The 13,331-nt window shown below is 34.7% G+C and overlaps 2 protein-coding genes across 2 annotated transcripts; both read left to right on the forward strand.

The window, feature by feature from the left end:
- The first annotated feature begins 507 nt into the window (after nt 1-507).
- Nucleotides 508-945, forward strand: LOC128280452 (cysteine-rich repeat secretory protein 38-like). The gene has a single exon (XM_053018596.1). It carries the CDS (start codon nt 508-510, stop codon nt 943-945), a length of 438 nt encoding a protein of 145 aa, XP_052874556.1.
- Nucleotides 942-4,491, forward strand: LOC128280453 (cysteine-rich receptor-like protein kinase 29). The gene is made up of 4 exons (XM_053018597.1): nt 942-1,369; nt 3,992-4,088; nt 4,327-4,380; nt 4,465-4,491. The coding sequence occupies exons 1-4, from the start codon at nt 942-944 to the stop codon at nt 4,489-4,491; spliced, it is 606 nt and encodes a 201-aa protein (XP_052874557.1).
- Nucleotides 4,492-13,331: the final 8,840 nt, after the last annotated feature.

The raw sequence follows: 13,331 nt of genomic DNA on the forward strand, positions 1-13,331 counted from the left end.
TAAAAATTAAGGGTAAAATTATAAAATCTGAAAATATGGACAAAATTATAAAATCTAAAAGAATAGAAGAAAACTGTCAAATCTAAAAAATAGAGACAAGTTTATAAAATCTAAAAAATAGGAAATATATCGCCGTATGACCAAACCGTGTAGAAAACTTTGGACTGTATGAGTGGGCCGTATAACAGACTAATTGTGTATATAGAAATATGTTGTTAACTTGCTTTTAGGTCATCTCGAATTTAATAATCCACTTTGACTCGATTCTAGACCCCCTTCTACAAGTCAATAATGCAAATGGTTTTCAAAATAAAATCACTCTTTTTTTACCCTTATTACAAGAGTACGGCCACTGTGAAAAAAATGACTGGCGTGGCATAGGCGGCTGGACCAAACATTTTTCCATAATCTTTCAATTTTGTTACATGAAACAACCATAAAAGGGGGTGGTGTTTTCATAAAATATTATAGTTCCCATAGCCACAACTAGTGAAGGGAAAGAGAGCAATGGGGTCTTCCTCAACAACATTTCTTCTCTTTCTTCTTTCCCTTGCTACTCTTACCCCTTCACAGCTGAAAGATGTTTATTTTGTGCACAACTGTAGCGAAACCAGTGGCAATTACACCGCAAATAGCCCTTACGAAACCAATCTCAATACCATCATCTCTCGATTCGCCACTCTTACAGATTTCAATTACGGCTTCTTCAATCTGTCTGCCGGTGAAAGACCCGACAAAGTTTACTCAACTGCACTTTGCAGGGGTGACATGAACCAAGCCGATTGCAACACTTGCCTCAACTACACCGCAACAGAGCTCAAGCAATTTTGTCCCCGGAACAAGGCTGCCACCGCTTGGTCTCAATTTTGTTGGTGCGGTACGCCAACCGAGATCTTTACGGGCAGCTGGAGAACGATCCTCGGACTTGTGCATTCAACCCCATGAATGCATCCAACCCTGAAAAGTTCAATCAAACATTAAATGAACTATTGAATGAGCTGAGCGCCGAAGCTGCAGCTGGTGGCCCTCTCCGCAAGTATGCAGATGGCAATGCAACGGTGGGTAGCTCGCAAATGGTGTATGCTACGATGCAGTGTACACCAGATATGGACCAGCAAAATTGTTCCACTTGTCTAAATTTCGCCATTAACGAGTATCAAAGTTGTTGTTCTACAAGGCTTGGATGCAGGGTTCTTAGACCAAACTGTGTGTTGAGGTTTGAGACTAACCAATTTTATAATCAGACTGCTGCTCCTCTACCGTCGCCTCCACCATCTCCGACGACATCCCCATCCCCAACAGCTTCGTTTTCTCCGACTTCACCTCCGACTTCAATGGCTTCCCTTGAATTTCCTGCAGTTGGCTTTGTGTTTGCTCTTTTTCTCACTTTAAGCAGCCTGCACCTGCTCAATTGATAAAATTTATGGTTTCCGTTTTTAATTTTTATTTTTAAATAATTGTACTCCATAATTTATATGAAAAATGAAAATAAAGAAAAAGCCATATCGAATAATATTGATTTCCAACGCATCCTAATCAATCCAAGTAAAATACAGTAAGGTGAAACTACAAAGCTTTTGTTGTCACAAGGCAAAAGTTAAAAATAAAGTCTTTCTAACTGAATTCCAGTACCATCATTATTTTTTGTCAAAATTTATTAAATTGCACGTTGATTAAGTCATCTTCAATTCTGTGTCATATAATTGATAAAAATAAATATGTTAAGTTGATAAATTTTAACAAAATTATCAAGGATAATAATAATTAAATTAAATTTTTACAAGAAAAAAGTAAGAAACTTGAATTTCTAAATTTTTAAATATATAGACTAAATCTCACCAAACATATCTTTTAAGTAGCTAAAGTTTTTAATATTAAACTTGCTTAAATAGTTAAATTTGATTAGAAAACTGAAACCTGGAAAAAAATATAGAAAATTAAGGTTACAACAATAAATATGTATTACATTATTTTAAAAATAATTTTATAATCATATGGTTTATATGTTATTAGTGTATGTATTTTTTGTAAATTTGAAAGTTAATCTCTGTACTTTTATTTTTAGGAATTTAGTATTTCTACTTTTTAGATTTCAAAATTCAAGTCCAACTCTTAAATTTAAATTTAAATTCATCACAATGTCATTTTTGTTACATTGTTATCAAGTAAGTTTTTTTTTTTTTTTAATTTTAAAATGTTACACCAAAAATTTAACAAAAAAAGTGTTTACAATTTGTCGAAACCTTTTTTGAAATTGACTTTATTTTGAAAACGGAAATGAGAGTCGCCACCAATCTTTTTTATGAGGTGTGATCGGATCACCTCGTAAATCGGTCGTTTTAATAAAAGGTTTGATTTATTAAAATAATTTCTTTCGCTCTACAAAAATCTAGAAAATGGGTTTGGGAGTTGATTACGCACGAGGAAGGATTAGCACCCTCGTTACACCCAAAATTGGTACCTAATTGATTACTTGATGCCTTTAGTGTCGAAAATTGAAAATTTGAAGAGAATTTAAAATACAATCCCTTATTAAGACGTTACTTAACTAAATTAGTTGTCATGAAAAGAGGCTTATTTTAAGTTAATCGAGAAGAAAGGATCATGTCCCGTAAGTTAGGACACAACGCCTAAAATCCTCGAAAACGAGAACAAACGCTAAAATCTATTCTTCTTTTTTTAAAGTAGATATTCAACTATCTCGTTTTAGAAAGAAGCCATATTCTGTAAGTTAGGAACGCAACTCTTTTTAATTACAAAAATAATGAATATTGTTTTGATAAAAAAAATTTCTTTTTTATGCATCGTGCGAAAACGAACGTTCAAGTTAATCGAGAAGAAAGAATCATGTCCCGTAAGTTAGGACACAACACCTTAAATCCTCAAAAACGAGAACAAATGCTAAAATCTTCTTTTTTTTATTTTAAAATAGACATTCGATTATCTCGATTTTAGAAGAAATCCATATTCCGTAAGTTAGGGACACGACTTTTCTAATTTCAAAATAATGAACATTTGCCTTAATTTAAAAATTTCCTTTTTGTGCATCGTATCAAAAATAATAAAGGAATAATAAAATAACAAGAATAAAATTAAAGATAAAATAATAATGACAATAATAATAAATGAACAAAGAAATGTACAAGTAAAAGGATATAAACAATATGATTAAAAAAGTAAATAAATAAAGAAATGATAAATAAATAGATAAATAAATAGATAGATAAATAAACAAACAAACAAATAAATAAAAACATTTGTAAAAAGGGTTGAAATTAAATAAGCAAAGGATAAATTTAAAATTTAAATGAAATACTAGGGTAAATCAGAAATACTAGTGTAAATCGAACAAAATAAATAATAAAGGGCTAACTTGTAAATAAATAAATAAAGACTAGATCGAAATTTAAATGAAATTATAGAGCGTGAATTGTAAAAATAAAAAAATAGAATAGGGGATCAAAATGAAACACGTTAAAATAAATGGTAACCAAATAGGAAATTATCCCAAAGTTCCTGGACACGTGTCCTTCCCCAGGGGAACAATCGGGGGACCAAATTGTACAAAAAATAAAATAAAAAGGCTAAATTAAAAGAAATAATAAATATCAGTAGAACGATATTGAAAAAAAGTGAAAAAGCGGAAGGACCAAAAGAGTAAATAGACCTTCAATTAAAAAACGCGTGGATCCTTGAGGTGGATTGGGTCAGGCCACGGGTCGCATCAAAACGACACCGTTTTGGCGCTTGTCACTTAAGCCCAAAACGACGTCATTTTGAAGGGCTATATAAATAAAAAATTAAGGGAAAAAATCATTCTGCCCATTGTTTTAAAAAAAATTCCTTTTCTCTTTTTTTTTTCTCTCACTGCTCTTAGGGCCTGCCAGGGGAGCCATCGTGCTCCACCAACAACCACTGGTTGCCGGCGACGGGCTCTGTCGTACTCGGTGGCTGGAAAATGAAAAAACCTACCTTTTTATCCCTTTTTTAGGAACTTCATTTTGGGGTTAAAATTGTCAAAAGGCGATGAAAACGAGCCGAAGGTCAAGAAACCTTTCGGTTTCCCTCTTCTCCGACGACCAACACAGGTAAAAGAAAACCCTTTTTATTTTACTATTATTTATTTTCAAAAAATAAAAATAAATAAATAAAAAATCACTTTTGAACTTTTTCTTTGATTGTTTTTTCGTATTCAAATTTTATTTAAAAAAAAGAGAGTCCCAAATACAACTTGTTTTGTGACTTTTATAGCCAATACATTATTATTTTTATCTATTTTTCTACTGTTCTTACCACTATTGTTTGCGTGCTTGTTCTTCTTTGCAGGTGTCTCTGATGTCAATGACGGTGGCAGAGGCTATGAGCGGCGGCGGCACTAGGGTAGGGTGTGGCGCAAAAAGCTAGGGTTATGGTACGACAACTAGAGTTTCTGTTCCTTTTTTTTTTTTGCTGAAAATTTTTTAGGTGTTTGGGCTTGTAATTAGGTCTTAGGGTTTTGTTTTGAGCTGTTTGGGTCTGAGATTTTTTTGTAAATAGACTGGACTTTTTTTTATTTATTTTTGGTTTAGTTTGTTTGGTTAGGCCCGGATGAAATTGGGCCCTTACAGTTGCCCTTCTTTGCTCGTTGTTGTGTAACGAGAATGGAGCAAAGACTTTTAAGAAGGACCAATTTCATCTGGTCTCATCAAATCTTGACATCTTTGGTGCTCCCCTTTTTCAAGTAGCTTCATCCCAACCCATTGCAACTTTAAGGGTATAGGAATTGTCGATTCAGTCTACTCAACTACAACTTCAGGGAAATGAGATTAGTAGCTTCAATCTGCTCCACTACAACTTCAGGGAGATAAGATTTGTAGCTTTAATCTGCTCTACTACAACTTCAGAGAGATAAGATTTGCAACTTTGATCTACTCCACTGCAACTTCAGGGAGATAAGATCTGTAAGTTCAATCTGCTCCACTGTAACTTCAGGGAGATAACATTTTTAATTTGTAGCTTTAATCTGTTCCCTCTGCAACTTCAGGGAAATAAGATTCGCTATCTTCAGTTTGCTCCACTGCAATTTTAGGGAGATAAAGACTTGTAACTTCAACCTGCTCTACTGCAACTTTAAGGAGATAAGATTTATAGCTTTAATCTGATCTACTGCAACTTTAGAGAGATAAGATTTGCTATCTTCGATCTACTCCACTACAACTTTAAGGAGATAAGACTTATAACTTTAACCTACTCCACTGCAACTTCAGGGAGATAATGTTTATAGCTTTAATCTGCTCTACTGCAACTTCAGAGATATAAGATTTGCTATTTTCAATCTGCTCCACTGCAACTTCAGGGAGATAAGACTTGTAACTTCAACCTGCTCTACTGCAACTTCAGGGAGACCAGATCTGTAACTTCAACCTGCTCCACTGCAACTTCAGAGAGATCAGATCTATAACTTCAATTTGCTCTATGCAACTTCAAAGAGATAAGACTTGTAACTTTAACCTGCTCCGCTGCAACTTCAGGGAGATAAGGTTTATAGCTTTAATCTGCTCTATTGCAACTTCAGAGAGATAAGATTTGCTATCTTTCATCTACTCCACTGCAACTTCTGAGAGATAAGGTTTATAGCTATAATCTGCTCTACTACAACTTCAGAGATATAAGATTTTCTATTTTCAATCTGCTCCACTGCAACTTCAGGGAGATCAGATCTGTAACTTCAACTTGCCCCATTGCAACTTCAGGGAGATCAAATCAATCTGCTCCACTGCAACTTCAAGGAGATAAAACTTGTAACTTTAACCTGCTCCGCTCCAACTTCAGGAAGATAAGGTTTATAGCTTTAATCTGCTCTACCGCAACTTCAGAGAGATAAGGTTTGCTATCTTCCATCTACTCCACCGCAACTTTAGGGAGATAAAGTTTATAGCTTTAATCAGCTCTACTGCAACTTCAGATAGATAAGATTCACTATCTTCAGTCTTCTCTACTTCAACTTTAGGGAGATAAGACTTGTAACTTCAACCTGCTCCATTGCAACTTCAAGGAGATAAGGCTTGTAACTTTAACCTACTCCATTGCAACTTCAGGGAGATCAAATCTGTAACTTCAACCTGCTCCACTGCAACTTCAAAGAGATCAAATCTATAACTTCAATCTGATCCACTGTAACTTCAGGAAGATCAGACTCGTATCTTTAATCTTCTTCACTGTAACTTCAGGAAGATAAGATTTGTGGTTTGTAGCTTTAATCTATTTCGCTGCAACTTTAGGCAAATAAGATTTGCTATCTTCAATCTACTCCATTGCAACTTCAGGAAGATAATATTTGCTATGATAGATTTAACCCGACTCACTACAACTTTAAAGGTATAGGACTTGTGGCTTTAATCTACTTCATTGCAACTTCAGGGAGATAAGATTCGCCATGTTGACTTTAATCTGTCCCACTACAATTTTAAGGGTATAAGATTTGTGGTTTTATTCTGCTCCATTGTAACTTCAGGGAGATAAGATTCGCCATAATGACTTCAATCTATCCCATTGCAACTTCAAGGGTATAGGATTTATGGTTTCTCTGATCTGTTACACCATTTTCTAGGGAACATGACTTGTAGAATCCATTTAATGGGCCTATTTATGCCAATCGATTAGGATGTCATGATCAGAATGAATCAAATACTCCTAACTAGATGTATATGGATGATATTTGCATGAATGCATAATGTCATTTTTCAAGAATGATCCCTTTTTAATACTTAGGTTGTCATTGCTCGTTGTTCATCAAGGTTCTATCACTGACGCATTACCCTACCTTCTTGTTCAGCTGGTATTTTTGACAGAAAATTTGAAGAAATAGTCACAATTTAGACTATTCTTTCTCAAATGTTTCCAACCCTTAAGTTTCGTTAGTTCTGACCAGTGGTCTTGTTTCAAATCCTTGTATTATTTAGAACCTTTCAGAGCAATACGTGGAAATCTTTTTACTTGAATATTATTCGTCCATTAATCGTTATTTCAATGAAAAATGCTTAAAAAAGATCGTAACAATGGACAAGATTGAAATTTTGGGAACAGAGCTCGAAATGAATAGATTAATCAAAGATAGCAAACTTTGCTAAAATTTAAAATGAGTAAGATGAAAACATGTGCCTCAAATATTACAGCATGAGCTTCTCTGCTCAAACTTCTCGAGAACCATTTTGAACCTGATATGTGTTTAGGAGATCTAAAGTACTTTGTTGATGCCCCTAGATGTAAAGTTTCTCATCATTGTTACCTATGCGGGGAAACAACTATTTCATGCCCATTCTTTGCTCAAAATTTGAGCCGCCCTTTTTGGGTTTTCAACTCAAAACTCCATTCGACTCAAGACGCCTTTTGCGAGTTTTTGCCTTGGCCTATCCTTTTTTATCTTTTTTTTTAGGTGAAATACCTCTTGATTGAATCTGAATTCACAAGGTTGGGCAAATCTCTGCCATCTATCTAGGTTAAAATTTAAGTTGCCATTTCCTGGGTTTTCAACTCAAAACCGCTTTGGTCTCAATACGTCCTTTACGGGTTTTTGCCTTGGCCTCTCCTTTTTTTTTATTCTTTTTTTTAGGTGAAGTATTTCTTGACTAAATCCATATTCACAAGATTAGATAGGTTTTTACCATCCATCTCGGTCAAAATCAGCGCTCCTCTAGAAAAAGCCTTCTTTACCACAAAAGTTCCTTGCCAGTTTGGCATCCACTTTCTTCTAAAGTCCATTTGTATGGGAAAGATCCTTTTTAATACCAGGTGCTCCTCATAGAGTTCTCTGAGGCAAATCTTTTTTTCATAAGCTTGCATTATTCATTTTTGGTACATTCGACCATGACGGATAGCCCTTAGCCTCTTTTCTTCGATCAAGTTTAACTGATCATATCGAGATTGGATCCATTCTGCTTCATCTACTTCAGTTTTAACAAAACTTGGAGGGAAAGAATATCAACTTCAATGGGCAAAATCGCCTCCATTACATAAACCAAAGAGAAAGGCATTGCCCCGGTGGAGGTTCTGATAGACGTTCAATAAGCATAGAGGGCGAATGGTAACTTCTCATGCTAATCTTTATAAGTCTTAGCTATTTTTCTTGCAATCTTCTTAATTTTCTTATTGGCTGCCTCAACTACACCGTTCATTTTTGGGCAATATGGTGAGTTGTGGTGCTTAATTTTGAACTGACTACAGACTTTTGATATCGTGATGTTGTTTAAATATAATAAATTGTCAGATATGATCATTTTGGGCATCCCATATTGACATATGATCTCTTTCTTCAAGAATTTGCTAAATGCCGACTTTGTGACGTTGGCATATGAAGCGACCTCTACCCACTTGCAGGAAACCAGCATCAATTTTTTTCTTGACCTCTTCTTTTACATTGGACTTCATCCTTCGGTTTCTGTTGAACTGGCTTGCATTCTTCCTTTATGGGGAGCTGGTGTACCATGATATCAGTACTTAGCCCAAGTATGTCTTGATACGACCATTGGAAGACATCTTTGAATTCTTGGAGTAACTCAATGAGGTCTCGTTTTGTCTCTACGGTGATACAAGCTCTAATCTTCACCTCTTTTTCCTCTCCTAAGCTCACAATTTCCAGTAACAATTTGTAAGGTAGGATTTTTTTCTCATCTTGTTCTACCATCCTTAACAAATCAGGAGATAGGTTACAGTCTCGATCATCTTCAAAATCATGAGAATCCTCCATACACATATCTTGCTCAAAATGATATTTTAAGTCAGTAGCAGCGTCGCTCATATTATTGATATCTGGAGACCTGTTATAGGAACGAAGGAAGACCCAAACAATAAATAAATTTAAGAATAATTATTTGTGTGTTATGAGTATGAATGAAATGGAAAGCATAGAAGAATATTTGCCAAGTGGGACACAAATATGCATTGTTTTTATTGAAATAAAAATAGTGGACACATGCCTTTTTCACAAAAGGATTCCTATTGCTCCCAGGCTTAGAGCAATAGGTGTGTTCTGAATATTATTCTGAAATGATCCTAAAAACTACAGGGATCTCCTCCACAGCCTAGTTGTTCAAAACACTTCCGATGATGTAGGAACAAATTCTTGATAGTTTTTTTTAGTTCCTTCTTTAAAGGCACAAACATCTTTCCTTTTTGAACCTTTAATATCGTCAAAGAATTCCAACTCTTTGTTATCCATCAGACTCTGTACTAGAGTTTTGAACTCGACGAACTTTTAGATTTTATGAAATTTATTGCATGCAATGAAATGTAATGTTAATTAATGGAAAATATGTATACAAAAAAAGGCGTTGATTCTAGTTCAATTCCATTAGAACAACTTTACTAGAAGACAAGTTTCATTACATAAAGCGGATACATATACTGTCTCGCCTTCATAATCAAAACCTTAACTTTCCCAAGAAAGAAAGCTAATTCTCGACCCCAATCTGACTCCGGTTCATATTTCAGGTTTTGAATGGTTGGGGTTTGCAAATGGTCAACCATTTCTCATACTCAAACCAAAGCTTCGCTCATACGTGGTCTATATGTAACACCCCTAACCCATAACCGTTGCCGAAATAGGTTAAGAGGCATTACCAGACTTGTCATTCAGTTCAGAACAATTACAATTGAAATACCATCTCACTACAATAAATGTCATTAATTAACATTCATTATGAACATAAAATTGAGCATACGATACTTAAACATGCATTCGGAACCTATTCGGTATCATATAAAAGTTTCAGAAACTTAGAAAATTTTCAACTTTTTAAAATATCACATGCTTGTGTGAACAGGCCATGTGCCTCACACGGCCTTAGACATGCCCGTGTGTCCAAGCCGTGGCAAAATAGGGAATACATACTAACTTATCCACACGGCCACAAGACACCCCTGTGTGCCAGACCATGTGAAAAGTAAGGAGGCTACTGACTTGGCAACACGGCCAACCACATGCCCGTGTGCCAGCCCTTGTGCTACACACGACCACTGGACACGCCCGTGTGTCTAGGCCTTGTGAAAAATAGAGGGTATACTGACTTTAATTCGTAGGGTACCCCAACGGCCGTGTAACATGACCGTGTGTCGCACACGGCTGAGACACATGCCCGTGTCTCTTCCCGTGTAGAAAAAAATAGGCCATTTGAATAGCCAAATTTGCCACCCTAAAACACAAGCAAATACATTCAAATTTGGCCTCATATGAACAACTCAATTTGCAGCCAAATGAACCAATTCAATACACAAATAAAGCTATATCCAAACTTACCATTCATATGTTCATGCACCTATATAACATCATATACAATTCATCCATTTAACCTCCTAAATCGAAACTACCTTTGCATTATCTCATACATACATTATCATACTAAAAATATACCATGATTAAACACATATATATACAACCAAAACATAATACCAAATAAGCCAAATCACATGGCTTAACTTATATACAATTCTTACTGAAAACATGGTTCCAAAACATAACTTATACTATCAAACTCACCTACACATGCCATATTTACAAAGGTTCATAAATTCAAAATACCAAACAGAAATTTGGATAGTGTGACGCGCAACTCTGACTTGTCCGGAACGAGTGAGCTAACGAACCTCTATAAGATATAGAAATAGAAATAGAGTAAGCTTCTAAGCTTATTGATCCCTCAGAATTAAACTTACCATTTAAAGAAATCAAATGCAATAATAATAGGCCAACAATTCAATATGAATCCATCACCTAATTACACATAATCATCACATGTTAGTCGTTCAACTAATCCAAAAAACATATCTTGTTCATATAACATTATTTAGGCTCGTTGAATCTGTTATAACTTTAAAGGATAATCAAGTGAACAATGTCAATAATCCGTCAATTCATCATCATACATGCTCTTTCGAGGCGTAGCCAGTAAGCTCATCATGAGTTGATAATAGTGAGCTCGATTAAGCTAGAAACGGAAAGCTCTATTGAGCTGAACAGGAAGCTCTTTCAAGCTGAACGGGAAGCTTATACGAAATATGGCAAGTCCGCAACAAATACAGGAGCTCGACCATTTCGGTAAGTATAGTAACATGTCACTCATATCCAATGAATTCTTATAGTTCAACTAAAGCTCGATAACAGATTTGATATATCATCAAGTAATTCAATTATAAACATTCAATTCAACCATTACAAGTATATTATAGTTCGATTCTAATTATACGAACTTACCTCGAGTTGCTCGGATAACCGTCGACTACTTATTTACCTTTCGTTTCCCCCGACCTAATTTCGGTATTTGCTTATCTTGATCTATATGATATCAAATTAACTCATTTAATTTTCATTCAATTCAATTTAGCCGAAAACATTCATTTTTGGCCAAATTACAAATTTACCCTAGACTTTTGACTACTTTGCAATTTAGTCCTTTATACAGAAAATGGAAAATTTACACAATTAGGCTATAACCCATGATAGCCGAATTTCCTTTATGCTTTTAACAGCCCAAAACTTTCATTATTTCACATTTTAACTACTACTTTTTATAAATTTACAATTTAGTCCCTATTTTGCATTTTTGTCAAAAATCACTTTACAAAACTAATAAAACTATCATCAAACCTCCAAAATCCATCATTTAATAAAAAAGAACTCAAGTATTCAACAATGGCACTTTTCAAAATCTATAACAGTTTCAAAAACGAAGGTACGAGCTAGCTAGATTAAGTTACAACAAGCTCAAAAACGTAAAAATCATTGAAAACTAACCTAAAAAATGAACTCATGCACTCAAAACACCATGGCCGAATATGGAAGCTATGAAAATGGTTTTCTTCTTGCTAAATTTCAGCTAGGTAAAGATGACAACCTTAAAATTTGTTTTTATTTTATTATTATTAACATCATTAATCATTTTACCTTTTTAACCTTTATAAAATTTAATAATTTCAAAAATATCTAGCTAACAACTTCCACTAACCCCTAATATGGTCTATTTGACATGCAAGGACTCCCAAAATTCAAGCTATAGCGATATAGTACCTTTAAACAATAGCACTCAACTTTTACGCGTTACGCGATTTAGTCCTTTTTACAGAATTGAGCATTTAAACGGTAAAATTTCTTTACGAAACTTTCACATAAATAATATACCATGCTGTAAACCTTATTAAAATAATAAAATACATATTTTGACTTCGGATTTGTGGTCCCAAAACCACTGTTCTGATTTAACCTAAAAACGGGCTGTTACACTATATTTCTGGCCTGCCTCTCTTACAGGCTGTCACCTTTCTCTTGTTACCTTTTCTTGGTCCATATTTTCCTGGCCGTGTTGTCTTCCACTTTATCAAGAAACCCATTTTCCATGACAAGCTCTCTATTCAGCAACTGAAGGTGAATCAACATTCTTTTCTATGATGAAAATACAATGCAATCACTGTCAAAATAAAACAAAACATGTCAGAACATTTCATACATATCTAGAATTCAAAGTAATAAATAATAAATAGAACACCTAATCGGGTGACCACTAGAGTTTCGGTATGGTTCTATCTAGTGTGAGCTCTTAGGGTTCATTATATGCGGTTTGGTTCTAAAGTGAAGGTACCTGAACCAACAGATTTCTCAATCCTCACCCATTATAGGCTCGTATAGACCGAGTTCGATTCAGGGGAATACATTTCCCTATGTCTACACGGAGATAAAGATCTAATGAAGACATAGGTACTGATGTATCCCGAAAGTGATCCACTATCCTATGCGGAGGTGAATACCTCATGAAGGAATAGTTTCTCACTCCCACTTAAAAAGGGAAAAATTGAACAGTTATGTAATGCAATATACAGCAAACACAAAAATACTTTTGAACCAATAAAACAGATATGCTAGATTGCTATACAACCCGAAATATCAAAACGTGAAGGATGAACTGCAATGAAAAGATAGTAAATTTAAACAAAATTGTCAATTTTTGACAAAAGGACCAAAAGCAATCAACTTACGGCTTGACTCTCTTATTTTTCCCTAGTGGAGTCGCTAACCTATTGAAACCTTTCTTGAAATCAACTTTATTTTGAAAACGAAAATGAGAGTCACTACTAATCTTTTTTATGAGGTGTGATCGGATCACCTCGTAAATCGGTCGTTTTAATAAAAGGTTTGATTTATTAAAATAATTTCTTTCGGTCTACAAAAATCTAGAAAATGGGCTTGGGAGTCGATTACGCACGAGGAAGGGTTAGCACCCTCGTTACACCCAAAATTGGTACCTAATTGATTACTTGATGCCTTTAGTGTCGAAAATTGAAAATTTGAAAAGAATTTAAAATAC

Source organism: Gossypium arboreum, chromosome 9 (assembly GCF_025698485.1).
Source record: "Gossypium arboreum isolate Shixiya-1 chromosome 9, ASM2569848v2, whole genome shotgun sequence".
In the NCBI taxonomy this organism is placed as follows: Eukaryota; Viridiplantae; Streptophyta; class Magnoliopsida; order Malvales; family Malvaceae; genus Gossypium; species Gossypium arboreum.